The sequence below is a fragment of the Pinus tabuliformis genome, chromosome 4_2, assembly GCF_031772625.1.
Source record: "Pinus tabuliformis cultivar Carrire ecotype Pingquan chromosome 4_2, CPIR1, whole genome shotgun sequence".
Classification (NCBI taxonomy): Eukaryota; Viridiplantae; Streptophyta; class Pinopsida; order Pinales; family Pinaceae; genus Pinus; species Pinus tabuliformis.
Genome location: NC_142304.1, coordinates 338,797,097 through 338,822,250, shown reverse-complemented (window position 1 = coordinate 338,822,250; position 25,154 = coordinate 338,797,097). Strand labels below are relative to the sequence as shown.

The following is a 25,154-nucleotide window of genomic DNA, read 5'->3' as shown; positions in this document are numbered from 1 at the left end:
ACGAGGGTTTACCTCATTCTCCAAGTCACAACTGATCCACTGAGTGGCCTAACTTCGACAAACACTGCGAAATCCCAGCGCAATCACTGCTTGGGCCAGCATCTTGCCTCTAGGAGACTGCGTCACCCCTTCTGTTGGATCGATTTGCTGGAGGAAGACTGTTGTTCAACCCTCTCGGCTCAGAACCTCGCTTCTCCGGCAAAATCTCGGACTTCTGACGAATACTTTGCACTGCCACTGCAAGAGACCCTCCTGGCCTGCGTCGCGTGAGCCCCTTCCTGGGCTGCGAGGCCTCTGCGCTGCCTCTCTGACACGTACTTTTTGGCTCGAAACTCCTTTCCGATCCAAATCTCTGCTTTTGCCCCTCTCACTGCAACTCAAATCACTTGTGTGATTTTCTTAGCAAACCACGCCCCAGAAAAATCAAACTGATTGATCAACCATGGTGTGTCTCCAACTTACCCTCAAGCCTCCTCTTATACTTTTCTTGTTGATGAATCAATGGCTGAGACTAAGTCCCTAATCAATTGCTAAGATTAAAACAAACTTGATCCTCGCCTCTTAGAAGCTTCTCATCCATATTTTTATTTTCCTAAGTTTAGACTTAGGAACCCCATTAAAAATATTAATTATTTTAATAATTCACAGTCCAGGTGGCATTTCTCCAAACGATTTCTGGGTTTTGGAGATCTCTTGTATTCTAGCCCCTCCACAAAATTTTGGAGCTAGAGCACATCCAATGCTACCCAAAATCAACACTCCCTCTTAGCGAGGAATGTGCTCTAATAATACTCCACAATAGAAGTATCACACTGATCCACGGAATCGGTTCTCTGTGTTGTTGATGCTTGGCCTGCTTCCCTTCATCCACTGCACTGCTGCAACCTGTACTGTTGCGCATGACACTGCCACTATCGTTGTTGCATTTGTACTACAACTCCCCCTCAAAATGTTGCATCATGTTATCCATAATGTCCAGGGTTTTAAAGACAGATCGGGTTATTTAGTCCCCAGACGCTCGCATAGAGTGGTCCTGAGAACATCCAGGAAGTCTCGAACGCACGCACAGTAACTAGAAGGGAGCGTCTGGAGGTTTTGGGTGTGTTTGACCCCGGACGCACACACAAAGTCTTCCTAAGAGCGTCCAAGCAGTCACAGAGGCCCTCACACAATGTCCAAGAGAGCGTCCAGAGAGTTTCGGAGACACGTAGTCCGTTTTGCTGAGAGTGTCCAAGGTTTTGACCTTGGGTTTGACAATTGGCTTCAGTGATCTAGTAGATCTGGGTTTCTCTCTGCTGTTACGTAAATCTGTAGATTTGTTTTGTAAATCTTCGCTGCAAATATATGTATTGGGCTCATTGTACTCTCTGCTGAAAACTTTTTATGACGATCTATTAAAGAAGAAGATTTGAAAGGGTTTCCCCCTTGTGGGGATTTTCCCTAGTCTTGGACCTATCTGCTTTCTCTTATGGTTGTGCTATTGTCTTCTTTGTCATTGCATATATTGTTCTATCTTCAGTTGCATTGCTAAGAATTGGATGCCTTGTTAATGCATAAGTAAATTGGGCTAAAGTAATTGATACAACATAGAACAATCTAAAAAATTAATAAGAGGCTGACGCAAGAGCTGTGCAAAAGTCTTTAGAGGGCAATTCGATTTTGCTGAAGAGAAGCTCGTTTTCAGTTCCAAAGGCTGGGAAGATTTTCTAGATTGTCGGTGAAGCAGATTCTAAGTCAATCATTGATAGGACGACTTTAGTAGTTGTCACTTGTTCCAGGCAATGGATATTCCAGTTCTGCGCTAGGGTGACGCAGGGTCTGCGCAGGACAGTTTGGACAGCTCACTTGGAGCTAGCAGTCAGATCCAGAATTGCTTATGGGGGTGAGGAAAATTCATCACATTATTTTTGCTAGTATTTTTCTCTATAGGATTGCCAGGTTTGGGCATCTAGTTGTACTCAAACTTTCTCATTGTTGCTTAGTAATAAAAACCATCAGTTGTTGCACTAGTTTTTCCGCATTGGGTTTTTCCGAGGACTTTTGTCAAAAAAGAACAGTGTTATATTTTTTTCTGTATGTGCTAGTATTTTCTTAGTTTCTAGTTTATCTTCTGCAGTATTTTTATTTGTGAAGATTGCAATGTGATTAATTCGTTTTTGTCGTAGAAATAAACTACACAATTAATTTATCAATTAGAAGAATTAATTTTTCTTGTTGCAATAAAATTTTAGTAGTGATTTTCACATGGTATCAAAGCGAGTTTGATGAATGGGAAGCTCAGAGGCAGAGAAAGGAAAATTCGTTGTTCAGAGGGAGCAGCAGGACGAATTTTTTGGGTCTGCGCAGGTCCTAGCTAGGCAATGCGAATTGGTGGGCAACAGTTTGATTTTCTAGTTGCAGTTGCAACGAAAATCCATTTTTCCAGAAAAAGCGATTCCAACAGGCAGAGGAAGCAGTGGCTAGGTATTTTCGCAGAGCAAACTATTGGTTTGGACACATAGGGTTTACAACAGTTTGCTAGAGAAGATTCAGGGTCGAGTGGAAGATAAATTGCACACACACACAGAGCTTCTCTCAGAGGGTTTCGAGTTCTATAAATCCAAAAATTTCCAGTTGTAGAGGCAGAACCAGCAAGCAGGATTGTGCATTCTAGAAGGGAGTGCGAGTAGCAGAAGCAAGGCCACTCGAAAGAGAGAAAATTTCCATTCATTTTCTTCAATTATTTGAGTTTCGTAGATTTTTGCAGTTTTTCAAAGATGGTTGCATGAGATAGATAAAAGAGGTTGTGTAAGTTAGCTAGAATACAGATTTAGGTAGCATATCAACTTCCAATTATCAGGGACAGGTGTCGAAGGAAGTGCGCGCTGTTGGATAGCTCACTTGGAGCTGGCAATCAGAGCCTTGATTGCTTGTGGGGGTGAGAAAAATTCCTCAATATTTTTTCCATATTTTTCTTTGTAGGATTACCAGATTTGGGCATCCAGTTGTACTGAAGATTTCTCACAGTTTCATAATAATAAAAACCCTTAGCTGCTACACCAATTTTCCCACATTGGGCTTTTCTGGGGACTTTTGTCCAAAAATAACAGTGTTATATTTTTGTTTGTGTGCAACTATTTTCTCAGTTTCCAGTTTATCTTTCGCAGTGTTTTTATTTGTGAAGATTTCAGTGTGATTAATTCGTTGTTGTCATCACAATAAACTGCATAATTAATTTATCAACTAGAAGAATCAATTCCATTTGTTGCAATAAAATTTCAGTAGTGAAATTTTCACATGGTATCAGAGCAAGTTTGACAAATGGGAAGCTCATAGGCGGAGAAAGGAAAATTCCTTGTTCAGAAGGAGCAGTAGGATAAATTTTTTGGGGATGTGCAATGCCTAACCAGGCAGTGCCAATTACTGGGCAAGGGTTTGATTTTCCATTTGCAGTTGCAGGAAAATTCAGTTTGTCTGAAAAAGTGATTCCAGCAAGCAGAGGGAGAAGCAACTCATTATTTTTGTAGAGCAGACTCTTGGTCTAGGCACAGAGGGTTTGCAACAGTTTGCTAGAGAAGCTTCAGAGTCGGGTGGAAGAGAAATTGCACACACAGAGGGAGTTTCTCTCAGAGGGTTTTGAGTTCCAGAAATCCAAAATTTCCAGTTGTAGAGGCAGAACCAGCAAGCAGGATTGCGTATTCTAGAAGGGACTGCGAGTAGCAAAAAGCAGGGCCACAAAAAAGAGAGGAAATTTTTGTTCATTTTCTCCAGTTATTTGAGTTTCGCAAATTTTTGCAGCGTTTTAGAGATGGTCGCACGAGATTGCTAGAGGAGGTCGTGCGAGTTATCCAGAATGTAGATCTGGGCAACAAATTGACTCCCAGTTATCGGGGACAGGTGTTGAAGGAAGTGTGAGTTGTCAAGTTCTTGTTGCAAAACAAAGCAGTCACTCAGTAAGGGACAAGGCCTGATAGGAGATAATGGGGCACCAGATCCAAGAGGAGGAGTATGAGACTCCAGTGTGCCAAATGGGTAGGGTCCAATGCAGTGGCAACAAGGAGATTAATCATATCAGTTCTAGATTGCTGCAGCAAAACCATCACCTTTCCTACAGGAGCCCACAGTATCACAGTAGCAGGTTCAATGTCAACAGACGCAACCAATCATTCAGATGAAAACTACAAATTTAGTTGAAATCAGTACATGTGAGACAGTTGCAAAGCTAGAGGAAGTGACACAAGCAGTGAGAATTGCCCAGTTGGAAGATGCAGGTGCAGTTTTGGCTAGATGATTCCCAACGCAGAGCTACTAGTTCAATTTCCATTACAGGAGGATAATGCAAGTTGTGAGAAGGGAGAAGAGAGATTTCCCATAAGGAGATCGAGACTCAAAGGGAGTCTAGTTTTAGAAGGAGTAGCCCTATGGAAGCTAGTACTTCAGGATCTGGGGAGATCAATCTCATTACTGCAGCGGTTGCAGTAGCAGCAACAGGATGAGTAGATCAAAGTTTAGAGTTGCAGATATTTGAGCAGAGTCCAGTGAGGCAAGCATCAGATGGTGTTTGCATCGAATGGTGTTTCCTCATGGATCATTATCTTGCTACAAGGTCACACAGTATTCAGTAGTAGGATGGATTAGTGTTAGTGATGTTGTCAAATTCCAAAGTGACAGTTGTAGACAGGTGCTAAGGAACGTAGAGAAATGTTGATAGTAGAGCAGGTGGATCAGTGTCAGAATTAGCAACAGCATAGATTCCTTAGTGGACAGTGCAAAGGCTAGTAGCAGTGAGATGCTCAGGAGACAGATGCAGCACAGAAATACAGTTGATCCAGTATTTCAGACGCTTCTCAATTGTAGTAGTTGCAGTAGAAATAACAATACTTGAAAGGGAATTACAGTGCAGATGCAGAGTTAACAGCAGCATATCAGTGTCAGCGGCAGCACAGATACAACATTAGAGTTGCACAGTGATTGATGGGTAGTGGCAGGAAGTCATAGTGGCCAGACATCAACAGCGTGTATAGAGGATGATGCATAGACAGGGTATTCTAGCAGTACGACACTAGAACAACTTCCTCACTAAGAGAGAGTGTTAGTTTTTGTAGCATCGAATGGCATTTTAGTCTCGATAATTGTCAGTGAGGCTAAGAAACACTATGACTCCATAACCCAAAAAAGGTTTAGGAAAATCCACCTAGAAATGCCTTAATTAAGTTAATTAAATAGTAATTCAATTTTTCCTAAGTCTTAGGGAAAATGATTAATTAACAGTAATTGATTGAGGAAGGTGAGATTTCTTTAGAAACACGTGGATCGACTAGGAAATAATCTCAACCATTGATTAAGTTTTAATCTTGGTCGTTGGAGTCCCACGATGAGATTATAAAAAGAAGTTGATGGGTAGATGTAAAAACACACTTGAGATCGATTTCCTTGGGTAGTTCCATTTTTCCAGAGACCAACAGTTTGTTGGAAGAGTTCAAGCCAGAGAAGTGAAGCAGAGACAGAGAGGGGCAGAGACAGTGAGACTAGATGAAGTATTCCAGTTCCAGAGAGTAGATTACAAAGAGGCAGAGATAGCCACAGAGAGGCTGACGCAAGGGCTGCGCAGAAGTCTCTAGAGGGAAATTCAATTTTTTTGAAGAGAAGCTCATTTTCAGTTCCAAACGTTGGGAAGATTTTCAAGATTGTCGGAGAAGCAATTTCTCAATTATCAGCTAATAGGACAACTTGAGTAGCAGTTGTTCCAGGCAATGCATATTCCAGTTCTGTGCTAGGCTGACGCAATGTCTGCATAGGCCAGTTTGGACGACTCCCAAATTGCTTGTGGGGGTGAGGAAAATTCCTCACAATATTTTTGTCAGTATACTTTTCTATAGGATTGCTAGATTTGGGCATCCAGTTGTACTCAGAAATTTTCACTGCTGCTTAATAATAAAAACCCTCAGTTGTTGCAACAATTTTTCCACATTGGGTTTTTTTAGGGACTTTTGTGTTACAGGGAAAAGTGTCTATTTAGAACTGCTCTGTCCCACTAAGGTGTGACAACTGCCTTAGAAACAAACAGAGAAAAACTACTTTTGTATTTCCTTTATGAACTATAGATAGAGAGGAATAGAAAGAACCAACCTGTGTCTTGCGCTAATCCTTTGATCCAATCCCTCTCTTCTTTGACAGTCTCCAGCTACCTGCTCCCTTACTTGCCCAGCTTCACAAAGTACCTGTAAGATCACAGAAGAAGAACGCTATACAAAGACATGGATCTATATTCATAAACAACTTAGGATCAGATTTAAGTTAACCACACAAATGTAACAAGCATCAATGATACAAAAGCATGGAGGAAAAACTCAAATAGTTTTTATTGATAAACAAGAAAAGATCCAGGAGGAGTTACAACCGGTGGTTCCTGACCCAGCATCAACCTCCCAGCAAAGAAGCCCCTCTTCACCTCAAACAAAGCATAGATCACCCAATACTCTGATGTTTGTCTCAAAAACCAACAACAATTCCTTACAATATGCAAAATTCCAGCCTTTGGATCTCTGAGATGAGGGATCCATATATAGATATGTGTAAGGAGGATGAGTCAGCTTGTGATTTGATTAGTGTCTTCTCTCTGTCAGTTCTTGCTTCCACTTGGAGACTGAAAGCCTCTTACTCATCCTTGGTCGAATTCAGTGAGGCAAGTGTCACAGGAGAAGATTCTGGAAGCTTCCATTGTCTCTCCACCTCGCGGAATGACACTGCCATTTTTCATTTCTCGCCCATCGCACCCCACAGAAGGGACTTTTGAAATGCAACGCACCCTCACAGTGTATTTAGGTGCAATGCAACGCACCTAGCCAGTGGAGCAGCTGAAATGATCCTGTTTTGACTTATTCTGAGCAGTTTCTGGTGGAGAACTTCTGGGAGAAGCTGTAATCTGTTGACCTTGTTCCTTTAGAGGTTAGAACAACACTTTTAGGGACTTAGGAGCCCTTGGTTTATGGACATTTCATGCTTGGAGTTGTAAGGCACAAAAATGTCTATAACATTTTGTCCAAAAATAACAATGTTGTATTTCTATGTGTGTGCTAGTATTTTCTCAGTTTTCAGTTTATGTTCTGCAGTATTTTTATTTGTGAATATTGCAATGTGATTAATTCGTTGTTGTCGTAGAAATAAAATGCATAATTAATTTATCAGTTAGAAGAATTAATTCCAGTTGTTGCAATAAAATTTCTGTAGTGAAATTTTCACAACACAAGGGTCTCAAGGCAAAATGCCATGGCCTCAAGGGTGTTAATGATGAGGGATGTCCACATATTTGGGTCTATACATGTAGGAGGGAGCATCTATGGTACATGAGTTACCCTGACCTTTGTCTTTCCACCCTTCTTCATTTGTCTTTTGTATTTTCTTGATTTTTTTTAATTATACTGCTCGGGGCTCGAGGGGATGAGAGCATGTTGTCTATGATGTAAGCATTGAATACCCCCTTAAGGTGGGACAGCTCATCACCCACTAGGGGTTGGGACATGCATGGGTTCCATAATGATGCAAGGGGTGCTCATAGGGGTCCTAGGAACTAGGGTGATGGTGATAATGATAAGGGGTAGAGCTCATGTTTGGCTTTTTTCCACGCGCTAATATATTGTCCCGACCATATTTTGCATTTTGTGGTATTATTTCCTTTTGTATGCGGCCATGATATGCTTTTAATCTTTCTTTTTTTAGCTGTATCAACCTCCGAGGCAACGTTCCAAGCCCGACCCAGACATGTGGAGAAGGGGAGGGGGAGTACCAGAGCCTTGTGGACCAAGTGGTAATTTGGACCCAGAGAGGGAAGATGATGAAATAAAGCATGTAATGTGCGGAAGGGTGTGAAAAATATGAAAAGAGAAAATAGAACCGCGCTACCAAAATCAAGGTTTCCCAAGTAGTGCCCATCCTGAAGCTATAAGCCAAAAGGGGAGATCCCACGAGACTAGAAAAGAGGATTAACCCACCATTTAAGGTGAGGGAACAAGACTATAGTCAAAACCCTTCCTCCTTCCAAGTCACCCAATAATCCATACCCAAGTGTGCCCAAAGAAAAACAAGCATAAGCACCCGATTGCACAATGAAAAGCATGCCTTTAGGATTGGATGGCCCACCTTCAAACATACGCTCTCGACAGATGGGCGAGGGGACATATGATTGGCTTAGGGAGCAGAGATCAACTAGCAGAATATTGGCTACACTAATGGCTGTCAAGGGTTGTTGGCTACCAGCTAAACACAAATCTAGGAGAAAATTTTCTCCTATGGTGTCTCCCACTAGTGGTAGGTAATAGGATTTTTAATAGATGGTTCTCTCTTGGATGATTACTTGTGATTCTTTGATGATACGTGCTATTTTCATGTAAGTTATCTTCTTCCATCATGTTCTTGTTGATGAATTAGGGTTTAATAAAATTTTCACCAAGGTTTTGTTGATGTTTTATGGCTCTAAAATCTCCTTGAACAAGATTTTCATCAAGTTTCTCTTGAGGTACCTAGGTTTAACCCCCTTCCTTTCAATCTTCAAGAAGGTAGAAGGATGCCAAGATTAAAGATTTGAGAAACATGGGTTTGTCTTCAACAATTTCTTTGAATCCACATCCATCTTTTTTCTTCCATAGAATTTTACTCCTAGACTCCATTAACCCTACATTGAGAAAGGCATTAGTCTTATCTCTTGCGCCAATCCTTCAAAAAATATTTTTCTTTTATTTGTTCTAGGGTAGATTGGGGTTAGGTTACAGAAAAATCACCTATTTTCAATATTATTGTCCTACGGTTCGGACTTGTATGCATTTGTTTGCAAGAGTAAAAAAATAATTTTACATGCACCTTTTAGCCACAAATAAGGGTTGACATCTAGGTTTTATCGTGTTGTTATATATATTTTTGACCACAAATTGTTGTAATTATTTCCTTTATTTATTCTTTTTTATCCCTAATTTTACACATCTTTATCATAGATTCTAGGGCTTGTTTTTACTGTTGTTATAGGCTATTTACATGCTGTAAATCACTAGTAAAAACCCTAGTTTATAACTGCCAAGTGTAATTTCTTGATTGCCTGTGTTTGGAAACCTATTTGAGCCTATGCTGGTTAAACTAAGCCTTCTAAATTGAGCCACAAAAATCCTTGAACTCGCTCTCTCGGAATTATACTATAAATCACCCAGAACCCTGATCATTGCATACTTATAAGTTATCCTTGGGTGAACCTTGTTGTAGAACCCTTGGGGGCATTTAGCCTAAGTCTAATTGGGTTACTTGATCCATAAGATCCACCAGGGAAGCCTCCCTTGTGGTTGATTGCGTCCAAACGCAGAAACAAGGGCAATAGTTATTGAGGTGATAGCGGTAAATCTCCCATTGTTGCACTTGCACTCAATCTAGGTTGCTCGGTGAGGCTTTACACTAAGGTGCTAGATTTTGAAGTAAAAAGCCCATTAGAGATCAAAAGGCAGTTTCATAGAATCTGAAATGCTAGTCCGTAAGTGGTCACAAATTTATAAAATAGCAGATTTCATTATGCTTGGTCTGTTATTAATCGCTCCTAAAAATAGCTAAACAAGAAAAAGGATAATTCATGATTTTATAGTCACCAGCAAAGGCAGTCACATATTTTTTAAATGTAATGAACAGTTGGATCTATGTTCATAATTTTTTTACAAGGTTTCATTTTGCATAATAGAACGTGTTAAATACTTCATATTTGTTTACTTATCATGTGCATTCTGAAGGAGTAATTAAAATAAAATATAGATGCAAACATAGGTATTTTTTCTTTCAAGGAATACAGAGATTTCATGTTAGTCTAGAAAAGCCTAAATGACTACTCAAATGCAATACCATTGACAACAATAAAAAGAACCAAATTACCAAATATTATCTTAGTCATTTCCCATCTTTTCAATTTCATTTTTTATCCTTTCCTTTCTGGCATTACAAGAAGAGAAGCGTACAGATCTGATTTACCCATGTCACTAGGTTATTCCCTTTCTCTACAAAAGCTTCATCTGTTGGCCTTTTCCCAGTTATAAGCTCAAGTAACACAACACCATAGCTGTAGACATCTCCCTTTTCAGTGGCCCGTCCTGTTTCCACATACTCTGCAAAGACAACCAGTAGAATCAGCAACCAAAATAACAAGGAACTTGTTATTATGATAAAACTTAATAACTTAGTTGGATTTCATAAAGAAAACACAAAGGATTTGTCATTCACCGGGAGCTAAATAGCCAAAGGTTCCAGCTACAAAAGTTGACACATGTGTTTGATCTGGATTTATCAATGTTGCTAGACCAAAATCAGAAATCCGAGCCTCCATCTCCTCATCCAGCAAAATATTACTAGACTTAATGTCCCTATGAATAATGTGTGGAATGCAATCATGATGAAGATATGCTATCCCACGAGCAGAACCCAATGCTATTTTCTGTCGTGCAGCCCAGTCTAAATGTACCTTGTTTGGAGATCTTGCTGCATTACAAATTGTATAATTTGAAATCTTCAAATGTTTTTCACAGTTAGCACGACAAAATGCATATAAACATGGCACAAGATGTTACTAAGTTTTCATAATTCATCTGAAACAAATATTAAGAGTAGTGATAGTAGAACTCACAGTGAAGAATTCCATCCAAACTTCCATTCTGCATCAGGTCATAAACTAAAAGGCTTACATGTGAAGAACTGTAATAGCCACGGAGTGTCACAACATTCCTATGCTTTATGTCACCCATTGCACTAAGCTCTCTTTCAAAGCCACGCTGTTGATCAATGCTGCTTCTAGTAAGTCTTTTTATGGCAAAGGCTGTATGTTCATCTATGACCAGTTTGTAGACTGTTCCATAACCACCAGTTCCAATAATGTCCTTATTGGTCAGATTCAGTGTCTTCTTTAACAAAATTTCAGAGGTAATGGAGCTCTTTCCTGATGACTGGAACAGGACCATTTTACTACCTGTTCTTCCAACTAGTTAGTATTGCCATATGATTCTCTCTCTCAGTCTTGTACACAAATATAAATGCACACATGCATTTCAAAACCTTGTTGTGCTTATGATTCAACCATGTGTTTTTTAGGATTTCCGATTTACATTTGACGTGTTTGGACAACAGACCCTCCAGTCATTTATAAAATCCATGTCAATTGATTTGTATCATTTACAAACATTAATATGTTTTTTTCATCTTTCTGCACTGGACTGCCTAAAGATTTAAGAAAAGGAGAACTTGTTACGCAGCTTAGCAAAATTATCATCCTTGAAAGCCTTACTGTAGTGAAGTATTTTACTCCAACACCAAATCGGGCCTCAGAAAATAATCAAACAATAATCATTTTGTCCAATAGAATTGACCAGCTGAACAACATGGAAGAAACAGTGCAATAAAGAGAATCGTTTTGAAAGAATAAAGGTGTTCAAAGAGGTTCATAGAAGTAACCTAAAGAAGCCATTGACTTAAAATAAATTTTCTATGAGGGAACCAAAGCTATCCACATAAGTGAACAATGAAACATGATCCATGGAACCCTGGACAAAGGGGAAAAGCAGAGAAGGCAAAAAACGAGACAAACATCATTTTCCTGCAACACTGCCATTCAATGGAAAAAAACCATAAAGCAGTGAAGTGCAATGAAACTCGGCAAATAAACTAGACAGAAAAAATCACAAGTGAGTTAGGAACCTGGTAAAACATAAAGAGGGTTTTCATGAGCTGGAAACCAAAAAGCATCTAATAGTTGGAGAAAGGGCAATCATAATGAACTTCGGAAGCAAGAGTTATGGAAATGAAATGAAATTAAAGTCCACAAGTTATCGAAATATGTCAATGGGACTAGGAAAAATGGCATTTAGCAACAAGAGTGAGTGCCTAGAGCATCTCCAAAGCAATCCTAAATCTCAAGGAAAATAGCCAAAATAGTAGAGAATTCACTAGAAAGGGTGGAACCCAGAAGAGCAACCTTAAAACTGAGATAAATATTATATCAGAGGAAGAAACCATCCCGACAATGATAAATAGATAATGGTACATCAGAGGAAGAAAGCATCCCAATGATACAATGATGCCATGTAAGATCCTCCAAAAAACAACAAAAACCAGGGAGGTTGAGGAAGAGCAACATCCTGGCCAACATCAGTGTTAGAAGAGGAGCCATCATCATCATCCATCACTGCAAAGGTGCCAACATTGAGCCTGATAAATGTCCTCCAAAGAATGGCCAATGCTGAGAGGACATGGTTGTACTATCCTGGAGCGAAAAAGTTGGGAACCACTAGTCGTACTCCTCCAAGCATTCAAAGACAATGAATCTCTCTCAGAGGTAAGAAACCTAGTGATAGCCATTTCTCTTTCAGCTCTTTGCTGAGAACAGAGGGGGTGGCAGTCCCTCTACATCAAGTGCAGACAAAAACAGGGCAAGGTGGCCTCATGATCTCTCATGTAGGGGGCACAGTCCCATTTTGCTATTACTCTTTCCTTCAATGATACTTCATACCCACCAAAATGGGTAACCCTATTGGAGAGAACATTTCTCCTATCTTGGACAGCCAGCAGCCCTACACACTTGCTCATTGATGATGATATGCCAGTTTCCTCTGCCATTTGCACCAGTCATACATCTCTCACCATTCAGCATTCCTCTTGGATGAAGGTGGGCTACCACTCAACAAGTACTTTGATCATTTTGCAATCAAGTGCTTTTACTTAATGTTTTGGGCATTTAGTATGGATAAAGGGGTGATCTGGATGATTGACCGATCTTGACTGTAAACTTGTTCTCTCACCTTATTAGGGGGGTTAATCTTTAGCCTTAGTCCAGTGGGACCTCCCTTAAGGCCTTAGGGTTATAGGAGGGGCACTACTTGGAAAACTTGGATTGAAGTAGCACGTCCATTTTCCTGTTTTCCATACTTAACATTTCCATGCCACATGATTCCCTTTGATATCATCTCCTTTTTTGGGTTTAACTGTCATTGGTTCATTGTGATTTAGCACTCTCTTATCCACATCCTTGAGTCAGGTCGAGAAACATTGCCCTAGAGGTTCATGCAGTCAAAATGCAAAAGATGGCTGAGACATAAGTTAGCACGTGGACAAAATCTTAGCATGAGCTCTACCCCCTCATTAGCCATCACTTGGTTCCTGAGCACTTGATGCTACATCCATCAAAAGGAACCCTTGCATGTCCCAACCCTGATGAGTAAGAAACTATCTCATCTTAAGGGGTAAAACAAATGCTACATCATATAAAGCAAGCTTTGATCCTTGAGCTATGCACAAATTAAAAGGAATTTCTAAAAGAAGTAAAAGGCACACCAAAGGGGTGTTGATTTCTGGTAGCATCGGATGTGCTCTAATTCTCAAATTTTGCAGGAAGGTTGGGCACATGTATTCCAAAGAAAACCCAGAAATCGTTTTGGGAAATTCCACCCAAAAACAGTTTTATTAAAATAATTAATTATTTTTTAATGGGACCCTAAGTCTAAACTTAGGAAATCAAAATAATTAAAGGGAATTAATCTAACTGTGGGTGTAACTTCTAGAAGAAGACGAGGATCAAGCAGAAATGATCTTAGTCATTTATTAGCTTCTAATCTGGGCCGTTGAATGTCAACGAGGAGATTATTTAAGGAAGCTTGAGGGTAATTTGGAAGAGAAACAAAGAGTTGATCAGTCAGATCGCAGTGATTTGTAGTGATCATGCAGAGAGGGGCAGAGGAAGTTTTGGCTGGAGGATCTTCTCCGAAGCCAAGAATACTCAGCAGAGAGGCAAAGAGACACACAGAAGGGGCAGCACAAAGGGCAGAGAGGGTGACGCAAAGCCAGGAAGGGCTCACACGGGCCCCAAGCAGAGCAAAGAAAAGGCCTCCAGTGCAAAAGTCCAAGTTCGCTGAGCAGGCTGACATTTCTGAGCGAGGAGGGCTGGAAAAGGCTTCTGAAGGCAGATTGATTCTCAGTTGAGCTAACCAGGGCTTTACAGGCTAACGCAGGGCCCACATAGGGGCAGCGCAAAAGTAGCCAGGGAGCTCATGGTTTAGCTGCCAGATCAACAGCGACTTGCAGTGTAGGGTGAGGTAATCTCACCAGTTTCTTCTGCTAAGTGATTTTCTCTATAACTGGATTGTCGGGAGGGCATCTAGTAGTTGTATTTAGAAATACTTTTTCTTAATAATAAAAACCCTCAGATCTGCTGCACCGTTTTCCTACATTGGGTTTTTCCGGGGGCGTTTGTCCAAAAACAGCTGTGTCACTTGTGTTGTATCTTTCTCTATTATTCAGTTTCTTCTTTCGGCATATCATTTAAATGGTGTAGGTTGCAGTGTATGTATTTCGATGTTTGCCATAGGAAACTGCAAATAACTTGTTCATGTAAATCTAACAAGTAGAAGAAATATCATCAGTGTTGTAGCAGGAATTCCCAGGTTGAAGGAATTTTCACATGGTATCAAAGTAGTGCAGGTGAGACAAGAAGATTAGCGCCAGAGAACCCAGCGCTGAGCAGAGAAGGAGGGCGAAATAGCTGCAGGAGGCACTAGTTCAAATCCCCAGAGGGATTTGCGCAGTCCTAGCTAAAGCGTTGAATTTCAAGGCAGTCTCTCTTTGAGTGAGTCGATAGAGAGAAGGGCTTCCAAATCGAAATCTTGTCGTGGCAAAGGGAGCAACGTTGAAGCTTCAGCATGAGGAAGAGCTGGTGGGATGCAATTTTTCTGCAGGTCGTTTTGCTAGGCAAAAAGACGTCAGAAGAGAGAAGAGAAGCATAGTGAGGGAATTTTTCCTCAATAGACTTCCCGCCAAGAACTCTGTTTTCCTATTGGCTGAGCAGCAGCAGTAGGAAGCAGAGAGGAGCAGTTCGACATTTTCGTGGCAAAGATGGCAACCAGTGGGCTGAGAGATCAGGACAGGTTGGATGGGGCATCCAACTACGTCATTTGGAAGGCAAGAATGACATTCCTTCTAGATGAGCATGCTCTCAAGACCTATGTCGACAGCGTGGTGGCTGAGACCGCGAATCCAAATCCGCTGAAGAAGTACAGAGCAGAAATGGCTAAGGCAAAGAGAATGATCCTCCACAGAGTGAAGGATCATGTGGTCTATCACATCACTAGCAGAGCGACTGCTAAGGAGATGTGGAATGCATTGTCTACGCTATTCCAGGGATCTTTCGAGCAACGGAAGATGTACTTAAGAGCAGAAACTGAGATCTACACAGATGCAGAAGGGAGAGTGCATTGATATGTTCCTCATGAAGCTTCAGGAGACGCGGGACGAGTTAGCAGTTGTGGGGTCTACTCCTCAAGGTTCCAAGTTGGTTAGACTAGCCCTCAATTCTATCTCAGATGAGTGGCAAGTCTTTGTCCAGAGTATCCTAGGCAAGGTGACTTTTCCAAATTGGGATGAGATGTGGGCAGCTCTCAAGTAAGAGGAGCTGAGGAGAGACTTAGTCAAGTGTAAGCTTGATGGAAGCAGCAGTAGTGGGTCGAAGCCCAAGGAGGAGGAGGAGAATGTAGCCCTTGCATCCAAGGGGCAGCAAGAGCAGTGAAGGCGGAAGAAGGATGTCTCGAAGATAAAATGCTTCAGGTGTGGTGAGATGGGTCACTATGCAACACAGTGTCCTCTCAGAAAGAAGGACAAAGATGAGAAGCACGATCTGAAGGCTGCACCCACGAAGATCGAGGAGGAGGAGTTCACCATGACAATCGAGATACCTCCAGGAGGGAGGTGGGCTAATTTGGAATTGTAGTTCAAAAGAGCTACAGATGGGCAGGATCCTTGAGGAGCCCACCTATTGGATCAATTCCTTGCTATGGGAGCCCAGATCAAGAGTAGCATAATTGAAGTGTCAGAAGGTGCAGAGGAGTGTTGGAGTGACAGATGCAGTGGCTACAATGCCAAGTCTAAGCAGCGTAGTGCAGAGTTGGAGCAGTGCGGAGAGGCACAGTGCAATAGCAACAGCAGCATAGTGCAGAGTTGCAGCAGTGCAGAGAGGCACGGTGCAATAGCAGCAACAGCGCAGTGGCTTCAGAGGGACAACGTGGGACTAGCAGCAATCAGATCTTCAGCATCGAGATGCATCTATGCTGAACACTTGTTCAGTAATTTGGGATGTTTTTCCATTGTTGATGCAATAGCAGCAACAATTGCAGTGCAGAGGCAATTGCCAGTGCCAACAGCAACACGGATGCAGGAATTCAGAGGTAGTTGCAGTACAAATGTAGTGTTGATGCTTCAGTCAAAGGCATTGCTAGAGCACATTCCTCGCTAAGAGGGAGTGTTGATTTCGGGTAGCATTGGATGTACCCTAAGTCCTAAATTTTGCAGGGAGGCTTGGGCGCGTGTATTCCAAAGAACCCAAAAAGCGTTTTGGGAAATTCCACCCAGAAACAGTTTTATTAAAATAATTAATTATTTTTTAATGGGACCCTAAGTTTAGACATTCCTCGCTAAGAGCGAGTGTTGATTTCTGGTAGCATCGGATGTATCCTAAGTCTCAAATTTTGCAAGGAGGCTCAAGCGCGTATATTCCATAGAACCCAAAAAGTGTTTTGGGAAATTCCACCTAGAAACAGTTTTATTAAAATAATTAATTATTTTTTAATGGGACCCTAAGTCTAAACTTAAGAAATTAAAATAATTAAAGGGTATTAATCTAACTATGGGTGTAACTTCTAGAAGAAGACGAGGATCAAGCAGAAATGATCTTAGCCATTGATTAGATTCTAATCTAGGTTGTTGAATGTCAACGAGCAGATTATTTAAGGAAGCTTGAGGGTCATTTGGAAGAGACACAAAGAGTTGATCAATCAGATCGAATTGCTGAAGCTAGAGGCAGTGCAGTGATTTGTAGTGATCACGCAGAGAGGGGCAGAGGAAGTTTTGGCTGGAGGATGGAGACAACGCAGAGGGCAGGGAGGGTGACGCAGAGGGCAAGGAGGGTGACGCGGAGCCAGGAAGGGCTAATGCAAGCCCCAAGCAGAGCAGCACAGAGGCCTCCAGCACAAAAATCTGAGTTTGCTGAGGAGGCTGACATTTATGAGCTAGGAGGGCTGGAAAAGGCTTCTGAAGGAAGATCGATTCTCAATTGAGCTGACGCGGGGCTTTAGAGGTTAACGTAGGGCCCATGCAAGGGCCGCGCAGCAGTAGCCAGGGAGCTCGTGGTTCAGCTGTCGAATCAGCCGAGACTTGCAGTGTAGGGTGAGGTAATCTCAACAGTTTCTTCTACTAAGTGATTTCCTCTATAACTGGATTACTAGGAGGACATCTAGTAATTGTATTCAGAAATACTTTAGCTTAATAATAAAAACCCCCATATCTGCTGCACCGGTTTTCCCGCATTGGGCTTTTCTAGGGACGTTTGTCCAAAAACCATTGTGTCACTTGTGTTGTATCTTTCTCTGTTGTTCAGTTTCTTGTTTCATCATATTATTTAAATGGTGTAGGCTGCAGTGTATGTATTTTGATGTTTTTCGTAGGAAACTGCAAATAACTTGTTCGTGTAAATCTAACAAGTAGAAGAAATATCATCAATGCTGCAATAGGAATTCCAGGGTTTAAGGAATTTTCACAAGGGGTGGAAAAAGTAGGCCAATAAAGGTAACTCATGACTTCATGATTGCTCCCTTCATTACATCGATACATTCAAGATGTGGACACTCATTAGTTGGTCCCCTGTCCATGGAACTTGACCATGAAGTCCCTCCCCTCCATTACTATGTACTAACACCTATGGATTGAAGGGTTGATCTTGTAAATGTGAAAATTTCTAAATCTACACATCAGAAATCCTACTGCAATCACGGGTTTATTATCTCCTACTTGTTATTACATTCAACAATTTATTTACTTTATAAACAGTGATGAAAAACACTACTGCAGACTACACTGACAGATACACATCAGAAATCCTACTGCAATCACGGGTTTATCATCTCCTACTTGTTATTACATTCAACAAATTATTTAATTTATAAACAGTGATGAAAAACACTACTGCAGACTACACTGACATATAGATCATAAACTGAAACAATATGAGACAAACACACAAGGGACACCCTTATTTTGGACAACACATCCACGGAAAAACCCAAAGCGGGAAAATCGGTGCAGCAGATAGAGGATTTGTATCATTAGGAAAGCAGAATCTGAGTACAAAAGGTTGCCTCTAACACCAGCTAACCTTTCAGAGAAATCTCAACAGCAAGAAATACATACCAAGGTTTACCTCGCTCTCCAAGTCACAACTGATCCACGGAGTGCCCTAACTTCGGCAAACACTGTGAAATCCCAGTGCAATCTCTGCTTGGGCCAGTGTCTTGCCTCTAGGAGACTGCATCACCCCTTTTGTTGGATCAATTTGCTGGAGGAAGACTGTTGTTCAGCCCTCCTGGCTCAAAACCTCGCTTCTCTGGCAAAATCTCGAACTTCTGACAAATACTCTGCACTGCCACTACAAGAGACCCTCATGGTCTGCGTCAGCACTGCATGAGCCCCTTCCTAGATTGCGTCAACACTGCATGATCCCCTTCCTGGGCTGCGTAGGCCTCTGCGCTTCCTCTTTGATGCTACTGTTGCCTCTATGTCACATACTCTTTGGCTCGGAACTCCTTTCCGATCCAAATCTCTGCTTTTGCCCCTCTCACTGCAACTCAAATCACTTGTTCGATTTTCTCAGCAAACCACGCCCCAGAAAAATCGAACTGACTAATCAACTTGGTGTATCTCCAACAGACCCTCAAGCCTCCTCTTATACTTTTCCTGTTGGAAAATCAAAAACCGAGATTAAGTCCCTAATCAACGGATAAGATTAAAACAATCTTGATCCTCGCCTCTTAGAAGCTTCTCACCCATATTTTCATTAATAACCATTAGTATTTTTATTTTCCTAAGTTTAGACTTAGGAACCTCATTAAAAATATTAATTATTTTAATAACTCACAATCCGCGTGGAATTTCTCCAAACGATTTTTGGGTCTTGGAGATCTCATGTATTCTAGCCCCTCCACAAAATTTCAGGGCTAGAGCACATCCGATCCTACCCAAAATCAACATTCCCTCTTAGTGAGAAATGTGCTCTAGCAATACTTCCCAATAGAAGCATCACATTGATCCACGACATCAGTCCTCTGTGTTGTTGATGCTCGGCCTGCTGCCCTTCATCCACTGCACTGTTGCAACCTGTACTGCTGCCCATGACACTACCACTGTTGCGTTTGTACGACAGCGCCCTCTCAATATGCTGCATCATGTTGCCCATAGCACTACCACTGTTAACTGCAGCACTGCATCTCAGTTGCTGAGAAGTAAGCTACTGAAAAAGCCACCCAAAAGCTGACATATTGGTCAATCTAGATACCCCGTGATGTTGAAGCTACCTCTGCTACTAATATGTGCTGACCCTCTGATGCTACTGGGCTGTTGTTGTATCTGCATTGTGCATCCCGCACTGCTCAACCTCCACTACGCTGCTTCAGACTCTGGCACTCTAGCTCTGCCACTGTTTCTCTATAATCCCTCGCACCAACTAACTCCCGTCATTCTGCTACTGTCATTGTGATCCAAGAGTTTGGGCACCTCAAGGATCCTACCCCTATGTAGTCCTCCTGACTACAGCTCTATGTCACCCCACCTCTTCTCCAGAGGTGCATGAGCACTCATGGCACAATCCGCGTCATTATCCTCCTTGTCAGCATTCGTTGGAGCAACCTTCAAGACAGACTTCTCTTCCTTGCCCTTCTTCCCGAGGGCACTGAGTAGCGAAATGTCCCAGTTCCCCACATCTGAAGCATCTGACTCTAGTTATGTCTTTCTTTTTCCTCTTTTATTGCACTAGTTGTCCTAATGATGTGATAGCTGCATCCTCCTCCTCCTCTTTCTTAGCTCTAACTCCCTTGCCGCTACTCCCTGCCTTGGTCAGCCTCCTGGTCTCTTCCTGTCGAAGAGCTACCCACATCTCCTCCCAACTAGGGAGAGAAGCTCTGCCCAAGATACTCTGGACAAATGTCTCCCAATCTTCGGTGACAATGTTCAGGGCAGTGCTAACCATGAATTCAGGGTCTGGTGTAGACCCCACGAAAGTCAACTCGTCTCAACTCAGAAATCGTTTGAAGAAATTCCACTCAGATGAGGACTTATTAAAATAATTAATATTTTTAATGAGTTCCTAAGTCTAAACTTAGGAAAATAAAAATATTAATGTGTATTAATAAAATATGGGTGAAAAAGTTCTAAGTGACAAGAATCAAGCTAGTTCTAATCTTAGCCGTTGATTAGGGACTTAATCTCGGCTGTTGATTCGTCGACAGGAAAAGTATAAGAGGAGGCTTGAGGATCAGTGGGAGACACACCAAGTGATCAAAGAATTCGATTTTCTGGGGCGAGGTTTGCTGAGGAAATCGAGTTAGCGATCAAAGTTGCAGTGAGGGGCAGTTCAGCAAGGGATTTTCATCCGAGGATGAAGAATACATAACAGAGAGGCAGCACATTGCTGGGAGAGACAACACAGGCCCTAGAAGGGCTGGTGCAAAGGCCGTAAAGCTGACACAGAGGACGTAGAGGGCTGATGCAGTGAGACGCAGACGCCGCAGAGGTTGACAGTGGGCCTCAAAGGCAGCGCTGGGGAGATTCTGTTACGCAGACTGGGAGCACATCAGCAAATTCTGAGCCGAGAAAGGGTGACGCAACTCCTGGAGGAGTGACGCAGTTCCAGAGCAATGCTTGGAGTAGCTTTCCCTGTCTAGCAAAGAGAATAGCCAGAGTCACTGTGGGGTTTGATCATCCAGTCGCTGATTTGCCAGAATATCTGTCTCCAGATAGAGGTACTACTACCAAGGAAATTCTCTGTTGGGTGAGCCATTTCTGACACCCTAGTTGTATTCATGAAATCTGCCTAATAATACAAACCCTCTATATGTTGCGTCGGTTTTCCCAAATTGGGTTTTTCTAGGGAAGATTGTCCAAAAATAATGGTGTCCCTTGTGTTATTGTCTCAGTTTATTTCAATTCATGATCTGTATATTTGCGTAGGTTGCAATAGTGTTTACATCGATTTTTATGGAATTAAATAACTTGTTAGTGCAAAGAACAAGTAAGAGATTGTAAACCAGTGATTGCAGTAGGGGTTTCTGATGTGTTAGATTCAGGAATTTTCACATGGTATCAGAGGGATTGCAGATCATCGGCGACTGAAGACAGTAGCCGAGAATTTGAGAGTTTGCAGCACAGAAGCAGTTGTCCCAAGATTCAGCGTTGTTCTAGAGCCGGAGAGGCAGAAGGAGGAGTGACACCATGCAGAAGAAGTGACGCAGAGGCTCACGCAATGCCTGCGTCAGCACTCTAAGCTAGGAGAGGAAGACGCAGTAGCTGAGAGGAGCCCACGCAGTTGCTGCGTCAGCCATCAGAGCCAGCACAGAGGTAGAGGAGGGCAGATCAGGCTCACGCAGAGCCACATCATCTTTCTAAGCCAGGAAGGATTGACGCAGTTGGTTGGGAGGAGCAGATTCAGCCCACGCAGAGATTGCGCAGAGCCTGAAGGGCTCAGATTCTTCGAGTTGCCGAGGCTAAGGTAGTTGTGCAGATTTTGATTTGAGGAGTTGGTGGGACGTTGTTTCTGTCGATGCAGAAAAGTGTCTAAGGAGACTGAACCAATTTAGAGGGAAGCACTACCTCAACAGATTTCTAGCCAATAAATCTAGATTCGGGTTGCAGCGGCAAAGGAGGATTGGAGAGGAGTGATTCGACGGTTCACCAGAGGATTTCCGAAAGGGAAATCATGACTCAGAGGGAGTCTAGAGAAGAGGAGCAGAGATGGCAGTGAACAGATTGAGGGATCAGGACAGATTGGACGGGGCTTCCAATTTTGTCATCTGGAAGGCCAGGATCCTGGCAATCCTAGATAAACATCGCATCAAGGACTATGCCTTGAAAGTAGTAGTTGTCCCAATTGATGTTGATGCAGCTGAGAAGTATGAGGAGGCCCAGGTGAAGGTGAAATGCATGATCCTAGACGGGGTCAAGGATCATGTCATACCACATATTGTTGAGAAAAAGACAGCAAAGGAGATGTGGGACACCTTGACCACCTTATACCAGGGCTCTTCTGTGCAGCGGAAGATGTTATTGGAGAATCAGCTAAGGTCATATCAAATGCAGAAAGGGGAGGAAATAGATCCCTTCCTTCTTAGGTTGCAGGGGATTCGAGACCAGCTTACTTCCATGGGGTCTACTCCAAATCCAGTGTTCTTAGTCAGGACTACCCTAAATGCAATACCCGAGGAGTGGGAGATGTTTGTCCAGACTCCAAACCATTTTCGGCAGAGAAAATCTCCCGAGTTGAGAGGAGATGTGGGCAGCAGCTCTTCGACAGGAAGAGCTCAGGAGATTGGCCAAGGCAGGGAGTAGCATTAAGGGAGCTCGAATCAAGGAGGAGGAGGAGGAGGACGCAGCTCTCGCATCAACAGGACAACAGGGGCTACAGAAGAGGAAGAAGAAAGACATCTCCAAGGTCAAGTGCTTCAACTGTGGGGAGCTGGGACATTATGCCTCTCAGTGCCCCAGGAAGAAAAGCAAGGGAGAAGCTTCCGACTCAAAGGCTGCTCCAGCAAATGCAGAGAAGGATGTTGAGACTGATGACAATTGTGCCATGAGTGCTCATGCGCCTCTAAAGAAGAGGTGGGGAGACTTGGAGATGTAGTCGAGAGGACTATAGAAGACGGGCAAGATTCTTGAGGTGCCCAAACTCTTGGATCACATACGGCTACTGGAGCCCTTAAAGATAGTAGCATGATGATAGGTGTCGGGTGGAGCAAGGTGTGATGGAGCGGCAAGGCAGTGCTAGAGTGCAGAAGTCTGTAGCGGCGCAGTGGAGGTTGCAGGAGTGCTAGAGGCACGGAAGAGGTTGCAGCAGCACAGTGGCAGTAAAGGGAGCACAGGATAGCGACTAAGGTACCTTCAACGTCACGAGGCTTCCAGACTGACGAAGATGTCAGTGTTTGGGTGAAGTCAGTTACTTACTTCTCAGTATTTGAATTGCAATGCAACAGTTAGCAGTGGTAGTGCTATAGGCAGCGTGAGCAGCATTTTGACAGGGAGTTGTGCCTGCAGTACAAATGAAGCAGTGGCAGTGGCAGTGTCATAGGCAACAGTGTAGTGGATGTGAGGCAGCAGGCCAAGCATCAGCACAGAGGACTAATGCGGAAGATCGATGTGATGCTTCTATGGTGAAGCATTGCTAGAGCACATTCCTCGCTAAGAGGGAGTGTTGATTTTGGGTAGCATCGAATGTGCTCTAGCCTTGAAAATTGGTGGAGAGGCTAAGGCACATGATATCTCCAAGACCCATAAATCATTTGGAGAAATTCCACTCGGATGAGGAGTTATTAAAATAATTAATATTTTTAATGAGTTCCTAATTCTAAACTTAGGAAAATAAAAATATTAATGTGTATTAATAAAATATGGGTGAGAAAGTTCTAAGCGACAAGGATCAAGCTAGTTCTAATCTTAGTCGTTGATTAGGGACTTAATCTCTATCGTTGATTCGTCAACAGGAAAAGTATAAGAGGAGGCTTGAGGGTTAGTTCGAGACACACCAAGTGATCAAAGAATTTGATTTTCTGGGGCAAGGTTTGCTGAGGAAATCGAGTTAGTGATCAGAGTTGCAGTGAGGGGCAATTCAGCAAGGGATTTTCATCCGAGGCTGAAGAATACATAACAGAGAGGCAACACAGTGTCAGGAGAGACAACGCAGGCCATAGAAGCGCTGATGCAGAGGTTGTAAAGTTGACGCAGAGGACGCAGAGGAATGACATAGTGAGACGCAGAAGCAGCAGAGGTTGACGTTGGGCCAAAGAGGCAACACTGGGAGATTTTGTGGGGCGAACTGGGAGTAGATCGACAAATTCTGAGCCGGGAGAGGGTGACGCAGCTCCTAGAGGAGTGACGCAGTTCCAGAGCAGTGCCTGGAGCAACTTTCGTTGTCCAGCATAGGGAACAATAGGAGTCGCTATGGGGTTTGATCATCTGGCTGTTGATTTGCCGAAATATCTGTCTCCGGATAGAGGTACTACTGCCGAGGAAATTCTCTATTCGGTGAGCCATTTTTGGCACCCTAGTTGTATTCATGAAATCTGCTTAATAATACAAACCTCCATATGCTGCACCAATTTTCCCAAATTGGGTTTTTCTAGGGACGATTGTCCAAAAATAACGGTGTCCCTTGTGTTATTGTCTTAGTTTATTTCAGTTCATGATATGTATATTTGTGTAGGCTGCAATAGTGTTTACATCGATGTTTATCGAATTATATAACTTGTTAGTGCAAAGAACTATTAGGAGGTTGTAAACTAGTAATTGCAGTAGGGGTTTCTGATGTATTAGATTTAGGAATTTTCATGGGGGGGGGGCATTCTGATGCAGGAGCATTCACCCAAGAGAAAATCATTGTAAATAAATAGACATAGGGGTCATGTATTTTTAGGAAATAGTTTTCCTAAGTCTCAAGTTAATGTAATAGCTAGGCCTTTAAGTGATTTAACTAGATATGTGAGAGGAAATTATAAGTGCTCTCGAATAAATGAGGACATGAGTGGCAATAATGACAAAAGAGCCTAAAGTCAATTAGGACTCTTAGAACAGTTCATGATTCTAGGAGCGAGAGAAAGTTTTTAGGCATTAAATGGAGAATGGAAGTGGACATAGAGGATAGAGTACATCTAGGAGTTGGTTCAATAGATTTAGGAGTCAGTTCAGTGGATATAGGAGTCGAACCAAGATAGTTCAATAGAACTCTTGGCATATATGTAAGCCTACGGGCAGAGTCAGAGTCAGAGAGGCCACTGATATTGAAAAATAGGCCTGTGCGACACCAAGGAGTCTCGAATGTAATTTTTGCTTTTACATTAATATATGCAGAGTTTGTTTCTGACTGTGTCAGTGCATTGGGGAGTGTTTCATGAATGATTTACTGTGAATTCGTAGGCTCTGCAACAGGTTGTAGGCAGAATTCTGAAGGACGCAGAGGAACGAAGTGATTCAGAGGAATCACAATGGATTTTGAATCCAAGTGAAGAGACAGAGGAAGCTCTGGAGGAATGGCGAAGCGAGGATACACTTAAGAGTTAAGCTCAGAGAAATTGAGCAGTGGAAGCGGAAGA

The 25,154-nt window shown here is 42.4% G+C and overlaps 1 protein-coding gene across 2 annotated transcripts in view; it reads right to left on the bottom strand.

The window, feature by feature from the left end:
* The window catches only part of LOC149169322 (Protein kinase superfamily protein), a 164,124-nt gene that overhangs the window by 19,340 nt on the left and 119,630 nt on the right, over positions 1-25,154 (bottom strand). The window contains exons 5-7 of one of the 2 annotated variants that reach the window (XM_089428648.1): positions 10,625-10,963; positions 10,225-10,479; positions 9,976-10,109 (exon numbers count right to left, since the gene is read on the bottom strand). In XM_089428648.1, the coding sequence (XP_089284774.1) occupies positions 9,976-10,109; positions 10,225-10,479; positions 10,625-10,955 (720 nt within the window). In that variant the 5' untranslated portion in view covers positions 10,956-10,963. Of the gene's footprint in view, positions 1-9,962; positions 10,110-10,224; positions 10,480-10,624; positions 10,964-25,154 lie in introns of both variants that reach the window. The other variant, XM_089428647.1, reaches the window with a different exon arrangement.